We start from the raw sequence: 22452 nt of genomic DNA, 5'->3' as shown, positions 1-22452 counted from the left end.
CAGCATGGTCAGCTAGCAGCTCTTGTGAGCAGGAGGTAGATGGCTGAAGAACTGCCTGACACTGCGAAGCAGAGAGCAGAACTCACCCTCACTGATCCCATAACTGAGAAAACCACACAAGCTGAAGAGCCTTTCCTAGTACAATTGTCTTGTTATCTCTGACTGTAAAAAAAAAGCTCTTGGTTCCCCGCTCTACCAAGTAAAATTTTGCTTCCCTCTTAGTGCAAGAATTGATGAATGCAGAGGAAGAACAGAGTACTGAACATGGAATAATGCCTCCTTCATTGCCTTTTTTCATATTGCTTTTCTCCACCTGTCTTCTCTACAAAGCACACCTCATGACGGAAGCTTCCAAAAGGAGAAGACAGCGCCCACAGGCAAAATCAGAATAGGCAATTTTCCCCCTTTGTTTTTTTCAGAAGTCTTTTTTTATAGAGGTTTCCATTTCTGGTTGCCAGGGGCTCTCAGCAGCACAAAGACTGACTGAGCATTGTTATGAAATGTCATTTTTAAAAGTCTTTTTATTAATATTTTCCCCAAATTTACTTGTTTCAATAGCAGATTTACTCTGAATTTTAGAGTTATGTTCAAAATCCGTGAACACGAAGGATGTTGAAACTATGCAAAAACGTATTGCTTTCCAAAAGTGACATTAATAATACATTTGTAGATAGAGACCCGCTCTGTACTAGTTGAGACAGAGTGTGGATGTAATGTATTCACTAGCACTGTGGATAAATCACCTTAATAAATTCTTCATGCTATGCTGTAATCTCCAGAATCTCTCTGACTGGTAAAAAATCAGCCTTGCTGATCTGTCTGCGATTCTTCTCACTATCTTGTTATTCATCTGCAGTGACACCCGAGGTTGAAACAACAAATGCCTTTACACATCTGGCACCACAAAACAACTTTACTTCAAAAAATAGTCTTAACTGTTTTAAAAATATACTAACGCAAACCTGCATCCTCCTGCACACCTCTCCCCAATGTTCCACCTCAGCGTATCAGATCACACTTTAAAAATATACTTATATGTGCTTTAGTTCTTGTAAAGTCACTAGTCAAAGCTTTTCAATAATTTCTACTACACAAGAAATAGTTCTTCCAAAATTATCAGTTCAGTGGACGTACTGCATGACAGTCCTTTCTTAACAGTAATAAGTATCATATTCTACTCACAGATAAACTTTGGAGAAATACCCCTCTATAAACTCATGCATTACTTCAAAAATCAACTGTAAATACTACTTTGATGATTTGAGCATCAAGGTGAGCCAAATGCTTGGTCTGATTTTCACTCCCTTGTGAATGTTGCTGCCCCAGAACAAACACACACAGATGCATCCTTTGCGCTAGATCACGGGCTCGGCAGCACACTACTCCTATCAATACAGCCACCAAACAGGAACAGAAACTCTTGTCACAACTAGTGACAATATGTCTCCAGTTCAAAAAATGGGACACACAATATGCAGTTTGGAGATGCAGCAGGACCATGTGTGATCCGCTTTCCTCCATGGATACAAAGCTTGAATCCCTTCAATCCGCAGGACAAAAGGGGCTTTACACTTGCCCAGGCCATGCTGAAAAGCACCACTTATGCTAGACCTAAAATTTTCACCTTGAAACACTGAAGACTGAGATTTCCCAGTCTCCCATATTGTAACTTTGATGCAGTGTCTGAAAAGCAGAATACAACTTGCAAATTAAATTTTGAGAGTAACATGTCTCTATTCCATAAATCTCATACTTGTGATTAAATATGTTAGGATAGGTGTTGGTGATATCATAATCAAACACCACCCGATTTCCAAATGAGTACATGGATTCATGAATTCATCTGGATTCATCTCCCATCCTCTGACATTTTGACAGCAGGCACCTGAGGGTGCAGAGAACATTCTGTATAGCAGACACATCCCTTTGAGGATTAAATGTAGGATTATTCAACCAGGAAATTTAATTTTAAAAGACAAGTACTAGGACGCAGATTTCTTTTTCCATTCATTCTTCACACTTTCTGTAATAATCTGAATACTTCTAAAAATAAAAGCAGAAGGATGGCATAACCAATCCCTGTTAATAGAAAATTAATTGGCTTAAATGAGGCACACACTCATATGCACAAAAAATAAATGGCCCAACAATTCTTTTGAGAGTTACAATATTTTTATCCATATGGTATTTCTTATTAATTTATATAATTACTAAGAGCCAAACGTATGCTTGGCACTGTACAACACATCCAAATTCTGTCAACCCCTAGCCCAAAATGCTTATAGTTCAAAAACCAAGACACGTAGGAACAGGAGATACTGAGAAATGCAGCAACAACAGCCCAAGGTCTCCCCAATATTAGGAGGCAGATTGGGCCTTACTCTTACAGCTGCATCAGGAACATCCCTCCTCTGAGAATGACGAAACGGGCTCCTAACTCTTCTCCTCCACAGAGCCAGCAAAGAAGCAGCAAGAAAAAGGGAACACGTTCTGAGGCTTGACAATCCACACCGGCTCCACAACGTATTTTGGGCCTTCGGCAATTTATGCTAATTGGATGTAACCCTCAAGCTGTTCTTCCTGCGATGGGGCTGCTCTGGAGCACAGCCAGCCCAGAGTCCAGAGAAGCACAAGCTCCTGCACTGAACTGTGCCATGAAGCTGTGGGTCACCACACAGCCTGTGAACCAGGGGAATGATAATGGAAATTTTAACGCACCAGTGAAAAGCATTGCGGGAAAGGCATGTTTCTCTGGTAGGAGTGAAGCACATTGAACTGGATGTCCTGGTCTGGGCTTGGTGTCACAGACTCCCCACGGTTCGGGTTCCCGGTCCCACCTATTTTACATGGGGCCAGGAGCAGGGAACATGCACAGGAGGGGGCAGCAGCCTTCTTAGAGCTACGAAGAACCATGTGAAATCACCAAATGGCATCATCAATTTCTGGAAGAAAGAGGGATATTTTCCATACTGGAAAACACCAGTGAAGACAGGTGAAATTGAAAGAAGCTTAATAGCCAGGAACATTAAAAGATGCTCCCAATAACAATTCAAACCAGGACATTTTCCTCAGAATTGACTTTGATTTCTGAAACAGATTTACTTGAAACAAGAGCCAGTCAAGTCTACACACACTGCACATCACTCACCCCAGCTTTTCTCTGGCTCTGTAAACTACAAGGGGAGAGAACCTTATTTTTCCCTGTAGAAGCCCCTCCTTGGATGATGTACACTATGTACTCTGTTTTATACTGTCTTCAGTCCATCTGTTTGCACCTCAGAGGCCAGAGGATTTATATCTGATTCCCTGTCAGTCACATATACGCTTTGCGGTGACTTTGCAACTAATGGTCCTTGTCACAAATGTCCCAAGGGCCAGGAAAGATGCACTGCAATATGTATAGCTGAGGCCCAGGGTCCTGTTACTCTATCTTGTAGACGATCTCTCTCCTAAGGGATTTCTCTGCTTGAAAAAAAAAAAAAAAAAAAGCTGGTAGTGTCCGTTCCTATTAAGCTGTAGCAGCCACTCCATTCCTGCTCATCCTCCTTGTCTGCTCCTGGGAATTGGTCTTGGAGCATCCTCCTTCCCTAAGCACCTATTGCTCTTTTTCTGGCGTAGGCTTCATCCTTAATAACTTTCAGGGCACTTCTGCGCAGCAGAGGCTGTAATGTGATTAACTTTATGCTTCACAACCTCACTGTTAAGAAGGAGGTCCCAGGGCAGGGATTTGACATGAGGCTCTCAAGCATGTGTAGGACCTTGATCAGGAAAACATCTCTTCCTTCCTGAAATGGCAGAACAAAACAGCTTTGAACTAGGTGAAATGGCCAGTTGCTCTAAGGAAACATTACCAAACCCGAGCACTACTGAAGTGAAAGACATAAAACGGGGAGATAATTGCTCCATTCTACCTCCAAGACAAGGCCAAGATTACAGGGTTTGAAACCATTTTCTTTTTCTTTCCGTGCTTTAAGGCTCTGAATTAACTCTCTCTATACAAACACAAGTGGTTTGCCCTGCAAGCATACTGTTGTCCATTTATCAGGTGCTCTCATTGCTTGTTATCTTCACTTTCTTCTCTTTAACATCTTAATTGTGGTGTCTGTATGTTAATTGTTAATGCCCTCAGCAATGAGAATCTGTGATACCATAATGAATTTGTAGCCTCCACAGGAGCCGGTAATATCTAATGCTTTAGAAGATACTGCAAAGTCATCATTCTTCTTCCCATGGGATGCTAACTTCAAGAAGCACTGCCTTTTTCAAATACATAAAGAATTAGAAACTTCATGTTAAAGTACTGAGAGCCCCTCACAGGCTGGCTGCAAGGGAAATGCTGCAGCAACAAAGCCTGGGGATTTACAAAATGGATTTATAATCTGGCCAAAAATCATGGTGTTTTTCACGCAGTTTACACAAAAGTCTGGTCATTAATACTCCATGGTTCACTCCAAAAGCCAGAATGAAATATGATGTGAGGTCTTGTATAAGTGCAGAAATTTTCAAACTCTTTCAAGTTCTCCTGCGATGACTCATAACCACTGATGACATTGGTTATCAAGCTACTTAAGACCAATATTCCTCAGGGATAAGAGGGAATTGCTTGTTCCCTTTCTAGCAATGAGGAAGGTCCAGGGGTTAAAGACCACAATAAGAGTCTGTTGTATGGGCTGAATGTTTCCAGCTAAGCAATATTTTAGCTTTCTATGCAGAGCATGCTTTATTCTGTCCCAGCACACATGTGCTTCTACTGATGATGGCAGTGGCTTGAAAGGTATCTATATGCACCAGAAGTACAGAGTAAGAACAACAGTACAGTAAATACAGAATATGCACCCAATAAATTTGATCAGCACACGTGTTTTACTGGGTATATGAAATACACCTACTGATTGCAACTATACCTGCAGTAAGAAATGAATATATCTGCTTTATTAAGAGAAATACCCAATCATCTCTTCGCCCCACCCTGCATTGCTTCCTTCCCTGATAGGATACAAGAAAGGTTTATCTTACTCCTTCTTCTCCCAGCAGCTGGAATCTGTTATAGCAGAATTAGGAAGTTGTGTTTTGTGAAAGCTACTCCAACCATGGCAAGCTGTATGGCCACATGAACACACAAGAGCAGCCTCCGTGGACCAAATGCATGCAGGAGAATATAGGAAGAACAGAACGTGTTTCCTAGTGCATGAGACAGATCAGCACATCAGCTGCAACATTTTAAATTGGAGACTTAAATTAACAGCATAATTTCACTGGAACATAAATTAATTAGACATTATCTGCAAAATGCTGTGACTTTATGAAGTACTGAGTAAGAAGCATTTGTTACCACTACTAGGAACTGTAAATGCACGCTTGATTCAGTGTCCCTTTTTTTTTTTTTTCCCCCCTTCTTTGTAACTCGGTCTTAGTAAGCACCGATTATTGTTCAACAACTCTGAAGCAAAAGACTTCTGTTTTGCACAGTATTACATAGTTTTGAAACAAGTCTGCTCCCTTACATTAGGAGAAAACAGATCCGATTTTCCAATGTATCTTGGCACTCCACATCAGAGAGGCATGACTAGTGCAATTCTTAAAGGCACCTGTGGAAGTTTCCTACTTATCCACCATGAAGATAGCAGGTTAACCTGCTTAGGTACTTAGGAACACTCACTGAGGACCCAGCTGAACTATTAAGCATTTGCTGATTTGGAAAACCTGGCCCCCAAATCCTGTACTTGTCCCTGGGCATGTCAGGAGCCTGGTCTTGAATGAAAAGGGTAGCTCAAGAACCACATCATCATCACAGTATAGCAGAAAAGCTCAGTGATGGGGAAGCTGATGGGGCTACACTGTGTTATTACTTCAAAACACGGAGTGCTGGGTTCCTCCTGGGGAGTTAAGGTGCACATAACAACACACGCACCAGCCAGCGTGGGGACCCAGCTCCTCCACTCTGAGGAAACACGACCTTGGGGCTGCGGTTACCTTACCTTCTCTAGCTGAAGGGATGTGACATGCTATAAATTTTCTCTCCTCATTTCCAGAGTCTCATCTGAACCCAGTAGAGGAGTGGTTTTAAGTTACTATAGCAGGGGTAGAGTATTTTTCCTGTCAAGGTCACTTTTCAAACATCTTTTGTGGGACATAACACAAACATCTTTCATTTTTCCAAGAACAATGTGGGGGGAAAAAATCATCTGAAATGGGACTGTGGGCTTTTTCAGACCTTTGGAACACATCCTGCCCTTGAGGTTTCAGGCATTAGAGGATATACGTAGTTTAAACTGATAATGTACTACAAAACAATACATTCATACCAATTACATATAGGCATTGATTTGTCAAGGAAGTTTTACAGATGCCTATCTTCAAAATAAAGACCAGCCGGATACACTGCTTTGATAAGCAATGGCTTTATTCCAAAATCTAACTTGCATGATGTTTCACAGCAAGTTTTTTGCAAGTGGAGTTTTGAAGTCTTTCATTGAGTTGAATGTGCTTAAATTTTGGCATACACTCGAGTTCTTTGGAGATCTATTGTAGAACTGGGGAGGACATCTACATATTTGCTATTTAGAGATGGGACAGGGATAATACACATCATACGCTGCCAAGCTGGATGACACTTTGTTTTATATGTATTTCTTCTCAACTGCTTCAACAGCCTGCAATGAGCTTGATTTTATAAGTATTTCTTCTAAATCATCTACACAGCCTGCAGTGAGCTACAATGGACGCATACCTGAGTGACTGAAGCTGCTATAACCTCCACAGTTAGTTCTTCCTTGTCCAAAAATAAGGGGATGTAGAGTGTTAAGGGGTGGATGGAGGGAGAAAAATTCAAAGACTTTGCAAAAAGTCAAAGAAATTTTTAACGTATAAAGTTCCAGCACTTAGACACAGTGTTATAAATATCGCTGTACTACTGATACCAGTGGTACACTTCCCTGTGCACGGGCAGTTCACACGTGGGGAAATATCAGATAACAACGAATATCAAGTATCTAAGAGTTAGCCATTTTTCTGTCTTTCTCGCAGGAACACCATCACAGGCATTGGATAATTCATGGACATTAGACACCAGCGTGCGTGCTGACATAAAAATTTTCTTATTTCAAATTACTGGAACACAGATTCAAGCCTATGGCTAGTGGCTGCTGGAGGAGCAGTCTGCCTGGTGCTAAGAGCTCTATTTACATATTTAACTGCCTTTGCTGGATTAGGGCTTGATTGCAATATTGTCAGAAACATACCGATGTCTCTTAGGCACAGCCAGAAAGAAAAGGCGGCTTCCAGAAAGGAAATAAATTTTTGACAGGGTATTTTTGGTTTACAATGCAACATATCAAAGCAAGCTGGGAACACGAAGTCTGGGAATAAAATCCCAACTCTCCTAAAGTCAATGGGAGTTTTTCCACCAAACTCAATAGGAACAATATTTCATGGTCGCTAGGCTCCTGTCTGCATATCAGTAACATTTCTTCCTCCACTTGACTTGACACTGAGTCTCAGACACACACATGAAATTGCAAGAGCTGCTAAGTCTTTGTTTCTTAGGTTTCATTTCTGTTAGAGATGGATGAATAGACTTTTGAAAGGGAGAATAGCAAAAAGTCAAATTCGTACTCCTGCCTATTCACTCTCCCTCTAAAACCCCTCTCTCTCAAGGCTTGAGGCAAACAATATTGAATCTAAAATAAAAGATTAGATAGATACACTGTCATACAATGGGGATTGCTTCAGGTCCAAAACACAAATAATTCACAACATGAAATGGAAATAATATTGTGGATTCATTTTTGAGCTATCAAATTATTGTTTTAACAAGACAGAAAGGAATTTTAAAGCCAAATCCTTGCAGCATTTTCCAACTTGGGTAAACATCCATATTCATATGTATGTATTTAGTATCTCTTGGTTTTCTAGCATAATGATTATGGACATTGTTACCAGGACTTCCCACAAATGTTGTGTGAATGCTTGATGAATATGAACACCAGGCAGTTATCCATGATCACATTACTTTTAAAAAATCTACAGGGTTCTAATGCAAATAGTACCAGTATATGCATAAAAAGGAAGGTACTTAATGCCAAGAACATAATCAGACTATCAAATGATATGTACAAAGGCACAAATTCCTTGCTTGCCAATAGAAAGAACAACAACAATAATGTAACTGTCTGTTGGCTTTTTCATCCCAAATTTAGTGTCAAGGACTTAAACCATGACCTGAAATTCTACATCTAGTGGCCTATTCCACATCTTTCTGTGTTTCAGCAAATCTGCAACAACAGTGGAGAAATTCTCAGAATACGTTAGTTGTCTGAGAGGGTTGTTATGTCCTAAATTTATATCTGCTCTTGGCAGAACAAAGCAGAGAATCACACCCCCCCCCCCCCCCCAAATAAATGTACATCAAACTCTTTAAACTCAATCTGTGAAATGCTACCAAACTGTAATGTCTTTAAAGGCAAGAATGTTCATAGAACCAGCAAAGTTAAAATAAATATTGCAAACTATTCATGGGAACAATCTCAATTTTAGAATCACAAGAGTCATCCTATTCACAGAGTTGCATTTATCCAGGCAGCTAGCAGAAACATGCTCTCGCTTGCAACTGAAATCTCACTAAAGGGCACATGAAGGACACTGAAGCCTCCACCTGATAAGAAAATGCATATGCAATTTAGTTCCTTTATGATGTGCATCAGTTTGCTGTTAAAGCTCTCTTTAAAAAGGTCTGTTTTCCAGGAAGGGATTACAAAATGTAAAGTTGCGGCTTCCTTCAAGATGGCAAAGTTTTTGCTGAGAAACCAAAGCAACAACCTTTAATTGAATTCTGGGAAAAGCAAGTGTTGATGGGCTGCTTGCTGCGAGCTGCCCAATGGGCAGTCTGTTACCAAGCCACGTGACTCTCAAATACAAATGCTCCAGCCCAGTGAGTATCCCAAAAGCTTCCTACATGAAACACTGCATACCCAGAGGCTGTTTACCTTTCTAAATTTTAAGCAAACCAGATGGAATTTGTTGCTGGATAACATTTCCCTGCTGCTCTCTTTGCTCAAGCTAACACCTACCAGCCTAACAGAGCAAAACAAAAATGTTTTCTCTCTGCGAGTCCTCGTGAATGATAGGAAGAGACTCTCTGCTATCTGTATCAAGTGATCCCCAGTACCTTTAAGCCTACGTCAGCTGCATTTTTCTATTGCACAGATTAATTATACATAGCTCATGCAAACTGAGAGCCCTGTGCTGAAGCAAGCAGGCTCATTTGTGCTAAGGACACAGTACCTAGTGGTCACAGGATCAGAGGGTTTGATGGGAGCTTCTGAAATCATCTAGATGACCCCTGTCTCCCTTGAGAGATGCTTTTTTTTTTTTTTTTTTCCATTCGGTGCATCAGTGGCAGACTAAAATCCTCCTGACTAGCCTGTTCTAGCATTTCAATGTCCTAACCTGCTAAAGCATTTTTGCCTGATGTCTAACATCAAGCTACCTGCTCTATAAACAAATTTCTTTATGTCTTATCTACTACTATGGGCAGAGAACAGGTTACTCCCCTGCTTCTGGAAGCAGTTCTTTTTGTACTGTTACCATGCCTCCCCACTTGGTAGAAATGAGCCATCAGTGCATACCATCTCATTAATACCACGTAATTATTCACAGACAGTATTTGGCAATAGGAGTCTGTGGGTGTTGGTTCCTATTAGAGGCAATGGGCATTAGGAGATAACGCTGCTCAGCACCTTTCAGAAGGCACTGAGAATTGGGTCTTCTCTAAAATAGGAATTTGACAAACTCACATTGCTTACCAGATATTTATGAAAAGAGGGATGAGCCCCTGGACTTGCTTCAGACTTGAATGGAGCACTAGCTTGTGCCAGCCCTTTCTACAGGGTGAACTCCACCGCAAGAGACTGAACCGACAGGCAGCCAGGCTGCCGCTTAAACCCACGGCAGGCGAGCTGCACCCACAGCAAGGGGAAACAATATTTGTGACAGCCTGTGTTATAAGGCACGGCCACTCACTGTCATTTTTGTTCAGTTTGCTACAGAGAGTGGTGCAAGACTGCACATAGGAGACTCTTTCTACTGATATTACTGGGCATAGTGCCAGGCCTCGGAGATGAAAGACTGATGCTTGGGAACATGCTAAGTGATAATGGCATGAAGAAACGCTCTGACTGGCATTTATTTCCAGATGCTATGGTGACAGGTCCTCATAGAGACACTGGTGCTTGTAAGTAAACAGAAAATAAAAGTTCCTCCATTTTTCAGGAAAACAAATGTCTGGAGAGGAAAGTCTCATATACAGCTTGTGCACCAAGGCCTTCACCAGTTACCTTTCTCCACATTTTTCTCTAGTTTATATGCAACTTGGAAGCCCTTAGTGAACAGTGCATGCATGGTAAATTGTAATGTGCATGTTTTATTACAGAAAATGCAGACATATTGTGGCTCATGCTGTAGGGCTTAAATCATCACATTAGGTCTTTATAAAAAATGGCGATCTCTCAGCCTCATGGGAAAGGCATTTGCATCTTCATCATTACAGAGGCAACAAACTTCATCCATAAAGATGTGCCTAGAACAAATGGCAGCAAATTGTGGACACATGTTTTGTTTTAATTGGTCCTTATCAACTCAATCTAGCTAGTGACTTCAAAGAGCTCTCACTAAGAAACCTCTTCCAAATTCTGTGTTTTAATCTTTTTTTTTAAATGTCTTACAGATTTCAGATTAAATAGAATCTTTGAAGATACAGTTTGAAAGCACTGCTGCTTTACAGTTACATCACATGTTTAATTACTTATTCATAAATTATAAATGACTAGAGGTAAAGTAGCATCGCCCAGAGCCCCTGTCCTGGGCCCAATGTAGCACTGCAATTTTTACAAAGTCTACCTCTTGACAACTGGGATCAGATTCAAGCAAGCTACAACCATATTCAAAAGAGCAGCTGCTGCTAATGTCATTTTCACACACTATTCTTGATCAGAATAAATGGATGAAATACGCTCTTTTTGGAAAGCATAGCAGAAGAATATGGATGGCAATAGACTGATTACATAACTCATCTAAAATTAACAAAAACAACAAAAAAAAGATGTATGCTACATTTAAACTCTTATTTAGATATTGGCCTGACTTAAATAAAATAGCTTAGAAATTCCACTGGTCTGTAAATCAGACAAATTTCTACATAAGTCTTTTCTTCCAGCCCAAAAGCCAAGCAGTCCTCATGAGTATGAGGGTCCCTCTGTCTCAGATACTGCACAGACACATATGAACATGGCACAAATGAACAGAGGTAGAAAAAAATACACAGAAGACCACAGCCACTACTGGCCCAGTGGCACAGCTGGGGCTCAACCAAGATGTGACAAGCCCCCCAATTTGGGGATGAAACTGCTTCTTCCTACATTTCTTAGCCACGGGCATGCTCACACAAGCACAGTTTTGTCTCTCCAGCTCATCACTGTTTCTACAAAAACCACCAACACTTTGTTCAAGCCAACCTAGTTTTTGACTCACAAGAGTACATACCTAGGGCACTTCTCTCTGTAGCCCTAAGCCTCAATTAAAAACTCACAGCACACGAGATGAAAACGCTGCCACACCACAGAGGCAGCAGCATGGACCCGCTTGTTGCAATTGTGGATGAGGAAGGCAGGCAGGTGTAGGACACGAGTGAATCAGCCCAAACTAGAACATCCTCTTTTGACACTTTTTCTGAAAGGCTTGGTTTTATTCCTCACTGTATGGTAGCAGCAATTTTCCCTCTTTTGTGCAAGTGAAACAAATAAGACCATGCTGCAGGCCCTTCTTATAGCATAAAGAACAGTTACAGGAAACACATTCATTTCCTCCTCCTTGGCTGCAAAATGCACACTCTGCAGATTGTTTTTAGCATTGTGGTGTAACTGGGGGAAAAGCGAGCTTAAGTAACACACCTACATGGCATCTAAAAGAAAACTGATTTAATAGGAATTAAGTAACTTGGCGGATCTTGCCATAGGCTTCTGGCAAACCAGCCAACCAATTAGCCAGAGAAAAAATTCATTCCAGAAGCCCAAAATATCTCTTATATAGCTATAGCTGTTGCATTTATTAATAATAACTACATTTAGCACGCATTTTTTGCTGCACTCAGAAATAAAGCAGTTTATCTGGCAGTAGAAATTGTATGTTCAGAATCCATCTTTTCAAATTATATAATGGAGTTCACAATATTGTTGCTTATTCATACTACACAGATATCTATATAAGTGTATGTGCATATATATTTATTTTGCTCAGCCTTTCCTTCTTCATTTTTAGTGTTCTTCTATTTTCTGCCTAGATCTTCAACATATTACTCTTAAAATATACAGTTTAAAGCAGCAGGGAATGAGGAATGGTGCCAAGCAGGGAATCATGATATTAAAATTAAAAAATTCCAGAAAGACTCAATACTGTGATAGGTTGGATCTAGAGTATACCTTCCTTTTTTTCCATACTATATTCACAGAAATGTATTCAAACATTTCAGTTTTGTGTTTTCATTACAATGAACCTAATGTTGGTCCAGCAACAGAGAAAATTTTAAAATTAAGTTACTTTACTATTCAACACACAGAAACATGTCAAAATGTGACAAAGTATTCTGGGTCCTTAGCTATTCCAACACTACCACAGCCCCCACGGCTGTCATTGGGTTTCTGGTTACAGCCCTCCCTGAGGAACTCCCCCCATTGCGCTCCAGCCAAGCATCCAACCTCTGGGCAGGTCATCTGGGCACACCTGGCCTAGCTTTATGCTCATGAGAGCAAAATTATCTCAGGTGCACCGCCAGAGTCTCTCCTCAGATGTCATGAAGACACAGCTGAGTTTCTCCTATGTCACAGAAGCAGCTGTAAATAAGAATAGGAACACCAGACAATCTAGCAAAGCAAAAGAAATCTCTCTATATATACTCTGATGACAATGAGTAAAGCAAAGATATGATATTAACTAGATTTCTGTAACAATCCATAAAATACTTGTTAGACTTAATTTTCATTTATGCCAATAAAAGTTTTAGCCCTTGCATTGCTCATTCCATGCATATTAGGCGTGATTTTCTGATTTCTGTCTTGCTTGGACCAGAATAAGAGAAATCCATACAAAATCATCTACAAAAACATGTATCTTGAAGTCAGAAATTCTGCTGATTGAAGAGACAACATTAAGAAACCTTTTTTAGATGCTTACTGTAAATTAGCAATTTCATTTGTAAAACATATGACAGCAAGTGATTACACTTACATTTCATCTATTCTTATTTAATCTCAAAAATTTTGAAGAAAATTTGTTGCTTGTGATGTCAACACTGAAAATTGTCAGTATTATACAAAAATACCCAAACAGTGTCAATACTGTTTTACAGCTATAAACTTGTCTTACTCCCATGAACACGGGAGGCAGCCCCTGCCTACACAGTCTGAATTCCACCTGAGTCTTTTTGCTGGACTTTCATATGGGATGGACTCTTCTGAAAGTCAAAACTTAGAAAAAGAAAATAATCATCTCAGGACATGACAGAATTTAGATCTGTGTGAGTTTGGAGCTCCCTTCCCTCACTCACAGAACTTTTATTGAGAGACTACCACTAGACGTGACAACTGGAATGAATCCCTTTTGTCCACTGAGAAATAGACAAAAAAATGTGATTACAAAAACATTGCATTATTTCTTCCAACCACCATCCTCTGTCTCTACAGCTCAATTTTTGAGGGTCTTCACAGTTGCAAGGCACAGCAAATCCCTTTTACTCTTGTATGAGACTCTGCAGAATCATCTGATACTTCAGCTCATTTTTTTAATACATCTCCAAACATTTGTTAACAAGACAATTTAACTTCTATAGGGTTACTCCAGGTACCGGAAGCAAGGCACATGGTTAAGTACCTCCCTGAATTGTGCCCTGCATGAATATTACTGTCTTATGTATGGATTTTAATAGTTCCTTTCTTACAGAAATAAAAAATAATATTTACTTACTAAACAGTTGGCAATAGAGGACCTGTAAGCTTCTCTTCATGGTATCATGTGGTCTTGCTGGTCTGCCAGTTTATTCATGATTCTGTCAAAAAAATCAAGATAAAAAGAAAACGATTTATTACAAATATATGTTCTATTTTTATACCTGTTGATTATAAAGTAAGATGAAGCTTCACAAGAAAATCATACTGATTAGCAGCGGGAAACTGCCTGACTGCACTTTGCTTGTGTTAACCATGCTCTCCAACAGCTTGGCAGTGAAAGGTAGAGCTATGGCCAAAAAGAGGAAAAAATCTCAAGAGTATACAAAATACATGCCCTGAGAATTATTTTCACATTGTGCCTACAACTTGAGAAAAATCACTCTCACAAGGATTTCTCAGGAGCAAACGCGAGATGCGGACACCGCCAGGCAGCTGTGCCGGGCACACACAGGGCTGAAGGCTCCTCCCCAGGTCTCACCGTTTCACATCCCTCAAGAAATACAACAAGGAGAAAGTCCACCCTCCTTTCCCAGCCCAAACTCTGATGGTGCCGAAGCGTGGAGATCCCAAGCTGTGCTGAAATGGTAGCACAGAGGGCATCTTTGTCCAACCATTTCTTAGCTTTAGGTTAGCCCGCTGTTGTAGCTCTTGTCACCTCCTGACCTACCCCCATCAGCAACCCGGGCTGCAGCTACAGCTGCAACTGGAGAACCTTCTCTGGGTCTTTGGAAACTTTCTATTTCTCTGGAACTGAACCATCTTGGTGTAGGAGGAAATCTCGCAATTCTTGTACCTGCTGCCTGAAAATGGGACATGCCAAAAAAAATCTGACCACCCCATCTCCCCACACCTTTGCCTACTGGAGGAGTAACTAATAACGTTTTATGTGTCCTCAGATAGTATTTTCAAACACTTGTCACAGATATTTTTCACTTCAGTTTTAAAAATAGTATGAAAAAATAAATCCCAATCATGCTGATATTAATTATTCACATTGTGAGGAAAATAAATGCATAAATCAGAAGTGAAAAGCAAATGTAGTCCCAAAGCACTGCTGTGAGTAACGTCTCAGTGAGTACCCAAAGACAACACAGCATTTAAGCTCTTCATTCTGTAAAAAAGCATTTGCTGAAGATTCATAACCAACTTTGAAAGATAGGACACTGAGATCATCCTCCTACAATGCCTCTTGTCAATATTAAATGGTATGTAATATCCTCTAGTTTTCAGTTCAACATAATTTTATCTTCCAAACTCCTGGGGACGTTTCTGAGTCATTTTCACAAACCCCCATACAAATATTTTACAGCTTATTTAAAATGCAGTCTTGAAGACATAAGATAAACAAGTCAAACCAATGAATAACACCTTCCATGCTGAGGAGTTTGTGAAAACAGAACTATGTCTGACTTTTATGTGGAAGCCTCAAAACAATCCTGACTTTTATTTCCTGTGTTCTGTAACAAAAGATGTTTGGGTTTTGGTAAGTTATTAGGTACAGAAGTGTATGTACACAAACACCATGTTTTTTGATTCTCCCATGCTTTATTTTCCATTTAAAACCGGACCTTAAAAATATCTGAGTAACTTGCAGAAATGTCAGTATTTGCAAGGTGTTTTCTCCTAAATGAAATCAATCGTCTGTAAATTTATTAATTATTTTTTAATGAAAATCAGAATTAGAATCATGCCATTGTTTGATCATAAAAACTTGCGGAGGGATTCCTGTTCACACCATTCTCCTTAAGATTTGCCAAACAACAAAGCAGACATAGTAAAATACCTCAGTCTTTTTGTGTAAATAGACATCATATAGTTTATTACAGCACTTTTCAAAGATGCATATACAAAAAGTCTGTGTTTAGCATCTATTAAGATATTAATAAAAATATATGCAGGAAAGGACAAGAACCACACAAGCCACTGACAATGTAGATTCTATATCCCCAAGGACTCTGCTTGTAAATTTGTGTCAAAACAGGATTTACAAGCACTGACCCATCTGCAGTCATAAAAATACAATGGAAAAAAAGGAGAATCCCATATTGCAACCCTAAATCCACATTATTTACTTTGCATACCTTGAACGGTGCTTGGCAACTGCAATGTGATACAGTTTTTGGCTATGAATGAGAATTTTTTCATATTTCTCTTCCATCTCCCTGTTAATGCTACCCATAATGTATAAAGGTATTTGCTTACAAATTTTGGTATCGTGGCTAAAATAAATGGTATGCTTTTGTGTGTATTTTTTTTAGACAGGACTCTTAGGGTAATTTACCCTGTGCTAAGGAATAATAACTAGTGTGCGTATGAGGAAAGAAACAAAGATTAGCACTGGAAAGCTTTCACTATGTTCTTCTGCTGCCCAGTTAGAATTTTTATCTTTTTGACTACAAGCCCGCATAACTATACATAGGCAATTCAGTGAAGATGCATAAACCAAATGTTGCCTTGAGTTTATAACCTCTCAATTTCTTCAAAGTCCTCGGTGTGACTTAGGGTTAATTAGAATAGAATATTTCAGTTGGAAGGGACCTACAATGATGATCTACTCCAAGTGATTTAAATTTAAACACTGGTGGAAAATCTTGCGTTTAAACTTTCCATAATTTTTAATACCTTATTTCTTGTGTACAGGAAATGCATGCAAACCAAGGATTCATTTTCCAGATATTGTAAGACGAGACATTTTATGAGATTTATTTGTATACCTATGGAAGCCAAATCACACCAATGATGGTCTTCCAAAGACAGTCTGCTTGCAATGATTATCAGTGCTGCACAAAGTTCAGGCAGATGAATCAGCCCATTAAGTGGCTGAATCAAGACCTGACATAAGAACAGAGGAACCACTGCTGCACCTACCCAGGGGAGAGCTCCAGCGAGCCCATTACCCTGTCTTTAACATTAGCTGCTAGTAGGACTGTAGGGAAATAACATGTGAAACAACGTGTTACACCCTGGCATAGGTTTCTCTACTTCCAGCAACTCTGAGCTTTGAATACAGTGTCTGAGCTGCCATGTTTTTTTAACTTGACAATAATTATTCCTTACTTATATCTTCCATGTCACACATAATTTTAGTCTTTCATTAAATAATTCAGAATCTCTTCTTCAAGCTGAGGAATTTTGGGTTTTTTTTTCATACAGAAGATATACCCTATGTCTGATAATTGTCATACCCTAAGCTGTACGTATCCCTTTCAGTTCGGATCTGAGGAGTCGGGAACAAAAGTGCATGCAGCCACCAAAACTTGGGTATTGGACAGTGATATTTGCTGTTTCTTCTCTACTCTGCTCCCAATTCTGCCTATGATCCTCTTTTCCTTTATGTCTGCTGAAGAGCTTTACTCCACTGTTTTATAGAGCTGCCTGCTACAAATCCCTGAGTGCCAATAACTCATCTGCAGTCCACCCTCAGGTAGATAGAGGACTGGCTTTTGCTTGTGTATGTGAGTTCGCAATTATCAGCACTGAATTTCATCTGCCATTTTACCACCAATCACTTAGTTCCATAACACTTCTGAGAGATAGCAATAAAGGGCAGAATTATTATTAGTAGAATTATATAACAAATATATACTTGTTGTAAATAACAGCTTCGGAAGTTGCCACAGTTTCAACACTAATATTAGTTTTGGCAGCTTCCAATCACAGTTCAGTCATGGAAAGTCTTCTGTATCTCTGAGAAAGCAAGGTTTCATGGTCAGGCACTTGAAAAGCAGCAGGGGAAACCCCCCTTTCTGCGTATCAACCCATGTCCAGCCATCACAGTACTACCTTGTGACCATGCAAACACACCTAATCCAAAAGCTCTTTACCTGGAAGTACCTGATTTTTGTAACCTTTGGCTTACGAAAATCTTTTTCATGTCTTCTGTGATAAATACATTTATTTACATGTATTTAATTAATTTATTTAATACATTTGTATAAGGTTACATATGAGTGGCTGGTGTCTGAGAGAGCTCCAGTTCAGCAATCCATGTTTTCTTAAGTATTTGAGCATGCAGTTTTAGGCACTAAGAGATTAGCAGAGTTGTGCACATACAGATGGAAAATGCAGAGATACAGCCAGTTCCTGACCTTGGGCAGATTCATGTAAACCCACAGTATTGCCACCTGTTTTAAATACACCAACTGTCACAAGAAGAAAAAGATATGAAGAGTGAGCAGAAACAGAAATGGTCCTGGAAAAGAAACAAATTTGGAAAATGTGTATTAAACTTTAATAATCCAAAATCTAACCCAAGTACCTGAGTTTTGTAGCCACTTTATCCTCACTCTATTCTTTAACACTTCCCTGAATTTTCTTGGAAGTATATTTCTCCAAAATACCCATTTTAAAACATACTGTGCGTTAATGTTTGAGAAGCCATTTAGAGAATTTGAAGCAGTTATCTGTTACAAATATACCAGATCTTTGATTCATATTAAAAAAAAAAAAATAGTTTCTTAATTTCCTAGATCCACATTTAGGTCTCCAAGCAAATGGGCATATATTCCCAATTACCAGTTACTCTGAACACCGATTGTCTCTTCTCTGAAAACCAAGAAATAAAGGTCTAATTATGACTTCTGGGTTTTCCCTATATTGTAATTCATATTGGTGTACCTACTGATATATTTTGAAATAAAGTAATAAAGCTAGGGCAAATTTGTACTCAAATCAATTTCAATTTAGAAATTCAATAGTTAAATTGGTGGAAATGTGTATCCAGAAAAGGTGTCACACGTCTCAGAGACCTGTGTTTGAAAATACTGGCTAAGCATTTTGTGCCTGGACTTACATATTTTGTCCTTTTTAGTGCACAACATGTCACATATAGTTTCACATATCTCACACAGGATGATGAACAGATGTGTGAAATCCCTATGGACAGCGAGCAATACTGTCTTTCACAGTAAGTGATCCCCTCAACGTCGCAGCTAAATTAAAGAAGACAATGAAGACATAATGATTAATAGAAGACAAAAGAGTCCAAAAGAGCTGACAGGTCCCAGCCATTCATTGTCTGATGGGAAAAAAATACCAATGGTGCCTTAAATTAAAGAAGAAATGGAGGAGAACAGAAGATGAGCATTGAGGCAAAGCTAACAGTCAATGGAGAACCCATTTTCTTTATGAGTCTGTCAAACAGAAACCAGGAGACTAAAATAAAGAAGCTGAAAAAGTGGTAGTGGAAGGAGGAGACAGGCAAAAGACATGCCACTTCCATTCTATGAAGCACCCAAAATTTATTATGCTATTTCTGACTGCCTTCTCTCCTCCATGGATCATTCTGGAAAGAAGAAAAAGCTACATCACTGACAGTTTTCAACAATATTCCTGGTTCTGCAGAAAATGAAAAAGATGATACACCTAGAAGTTCTTCCATCTCCAATCATTGTTGAATCCCCAAACAAGAAAACACAGTCATGATCCTTTTAGTATTGTACTGTCCCATGATGTTCAACGACTGCCTTACAAGACAGCAACAGCAGGGGCTCCTTACATACAACTCATGTAGTTGTGACTTCCCCAGGAGTTATTCACCCCGTGTAAATTCTATCACCAGGGTCTTCACCCACCACTTCCCACAAGGTAGTCACTTGCAGAGTATTCAAATGTGCCTCAAAAGGAAGCAGGTGTACTCTTCTAGACTACACTGGGCTAAAGTACAGCTTAATATTTTCCAGTTTGCGTGATTTGTTTCTTAATTCAATGGCCTACTTCCACAATTCAGCTGTTATTTTGCAGAATTTATATCCCAAAAAGCTTCAGGGCATGCCAATAAAAAGATGATTAACCTGCTGCCATAAGATTTCTCTGAGCACGTATTCTGTGTTCTTGTTCAACATGTGCCACGTTGTCTGCTGTGATTTATTTCCCACTGCTTGGAACACGCAAACCATTGTTACCATCTTTCTTCATAACATCCTGAGTGCGGGATTCTTTATGTTTATGTCCCCTTTATACTTAGCTCTTCTTGGCAGATCTGAGAAAGAGCAATTCACATCTACTTCCACAATTATCCTCAAAAGTGTATACTTTTCACTTTCCTAAGGTCTCCAAAGAGTAAGGTTTACCCTCAGGATATCACAGCTGATCAGAACCACTTGCTGGTGTCGTGTAGACCTGTTATATGTGCATATGGAATAGCCAGGTAAGAGCTGAACTAGAGACACTACCATGCTTTTCTGCATAGACAAGACTTGCATCCTACATAACGTGAACTTAATCAGAGAATCTCATACCATCCAGAAAAAAAAAAAAAAATCAATCACCCCAAAGCCTCTCCTCTCTCTGCATTCAGACGCAGGGTATCTACAATCCCCACCGGGCCTGAGTGAGCCTGGCTGTGGTTATTCTTGTATCAGTGTTTGAATCCATACCTTCCCATTACCACAGAGATAAACACAAATCAAGAAAAACACACAGAAAAAGCAGTGTCAACACAAAAGGAAAACCTGACAGTAATTGCTCTCTCTTCCGCAGATCGCCTACTTCATCATTAACTTCTGAAATCCCAATCCCCCCATCTCTGCTAACATAATAGTTCAAATGACAGGCCTCCTCCCCACTGTGACAGTGCCTCCGTGAACAGTCTTAAACTAGACGATCACTTAAAGGCTGCTGTCATTAATGTGGTGAGTGGAGGACATTTCAGCTAATTTATTCTTCTTTCATTCATGTGGAACTTGGGGCATGTCGATGAAATGGAGAGGGAGGAAAGGCCTACACTTATGGGGTTCACTGTCATCAAAATAGATGGGCACAAAGAACCTCATGTCCAGGTGACCACAGCCAGGTAACACTGCTGTTGCCTTTGGCTGTCTAATGCCTTGGCACCTCTGGTAGTCTTATGAACAATCACTGAAACAGCCAAAGGCAAGCACTGAAAGGGTAGGAAAAAAACTGAGAGGAAAAATACCAGGGTGTAAATAAAAGGTCATTTCACGTGAGATTTCCCTGCTTTGATGTGTTCCTGCTCTCCAGCAAGCTTGAGCCCGATGACCTTTTTGGAAAAGCTGTGAGACAGGGTTACTGACTTAGCTGATTATAACTGAGAAGTCCCAGAGATGAAGATTGGAACAACTATAAAGCACTAGGCTATTGATTGTCCTTCACACTCCATCGATAGTGCAAGGGACTTTATTTCTTGATTTTGTTCCTAATTATCTACTGTAAGCAAATACTTTTGAAGGCAGCTCCAGGCGGAGAGAAATCTGAACATCAGTTGTTCTGGATACTTCTTGTTCCCATGGGTGTACAGACAGAAGTCTCTGTGTGTGTATCTGTCTGTCCAGTTGCAGAGTAAGAAGAAAAGAAGCTGCCTCTCCTTTTCATCATTCATCTTTGTGGAGCTTTGAGAAGCTAAGATCTTCACAAGGATCAAACTGACTTAGCAGCTGTAGGGATAATTAGAATTTGGTCATTATTACACATTAGAGATGGAGAGGAGAAGACTCGTGTGCATTTTAAAAATTTATATGAATTTGCATGAAGTAGCATTTATGTAATAGATGTTCCTTTGCTCCATTTTTCTCCTATACCATTACTTAAGCTACACTGCTTACTAGCCAGATATTCTATATCACGCATAAAAATACTTTTCCACTTTTGGCAATAAGTTCTAAACAAATTAAGCATCTGGTTACTGTTATCAAGTTATTACACATCAAAGCTGAAAGACAGTCGCACAGGTCTGTGTCTATTTTCTGCAACAACCTAACACTGGATTGTGACACTAGTCATTTTAAGGTACTACAAAATGCCATTAGTTACTCTTACTTTACAATGAATCTATTGCCACAGAAGGTCTTCTGGGTGCCCACTTGTCTTCCGTTGCTTAAAAAGGCATTTTTTTTCTAGTCACAGTACTAGGGTGCCATTTTCTGGGTGGAAGAAGTGAATTCTGCCACTTGAATAACAGGAAAATCTCTGTTATCTAACAGTAATGAGAGACATACAGCATATACCTGAGCTTTTCAAACCTCTTTCAGGAAATCTCACATATGCAAACACGTGCTTTGTAAATTTACTTCAACTGGAAAACTAATAAGAGTATGTTAAGGTTTAGCTACGTAAATATTCTCATTATTGTTCTTTCTTTTCACTTACTAATGGCCATTTAAAACTTATCTTTGATGATGAAATTTTATTGCACAGCTTGAAACATGCTATTTTTGCTAACTGTTTGAATAAAGTCCAACTTCTCTGAGTTTAGAGAAGGATCATCTTTCACATTGCAACTTTACAAAAAAAGTGAAACAACTCGGTCAAGGAAGTTGTACAGAAATAGTCCTTAGTGAAAAGAACCATTCACTGTCTTCTTGAAAAGACTTTTTTTTAAAAGAATATAAATAAAAATTGAAATCTAATAGATTTAGGAGTGAGTAATTTTTCAAAATTTTGGTCTTATGGAGCCAAACCAAAGAAAATCTTTTAATCTCCTATCAAGTTCATGGTG

The 22452-nt window shown here is 39.4% G+C and overlaps 1 protein-coding gene across 2 annotated transcripts in view; it reads right to left on the bottom strand.

Annotated features, from left to right (window-relative positions):
* Positions 1 to 22452, bottom strand: part of TMEM108 (transmembrane protein 108) — a 171257-nt gene that overhangs the window by 73542 nt on the left and 75263 nt on the right. For both annotated transcript variants that reach the window (XM_042806453.1, XM_042806452.1), the window contains exon 3: positions 14014 to 14095. In XM_042806453.1, the coding sequence (XP_042662387.1) occupies positions 14014 to 14053 (40 nt within the window). In that variant the 5' untranslated portion in view covers positions 14054 to 14095. The remainder of the gene's footprint in view (positions 1 to 14013; positions 14096 to 22452) is intronic.

This window comes from Tyto alba, unplaced genomic scaffold, assembly GCF_018691265.1.
Source record: "Tyto alba isolate M040663 unplaced genomic scaffold, T.alba_DEE_v4.0 Super-Scaffold_46, whole genome shotgun sequence".
Classification (NCBI taxonomy): Eukaryota; Metazoa; Chordata; class Aves; order Strigiformes; family Tytonidae; genus Tyto; species Tyto alba.
The sequence above is the reverse complement of the archived record's forward strand: the minus strand, read 5'-3'. Positions and strand labels throughout refer to the sequence as shown.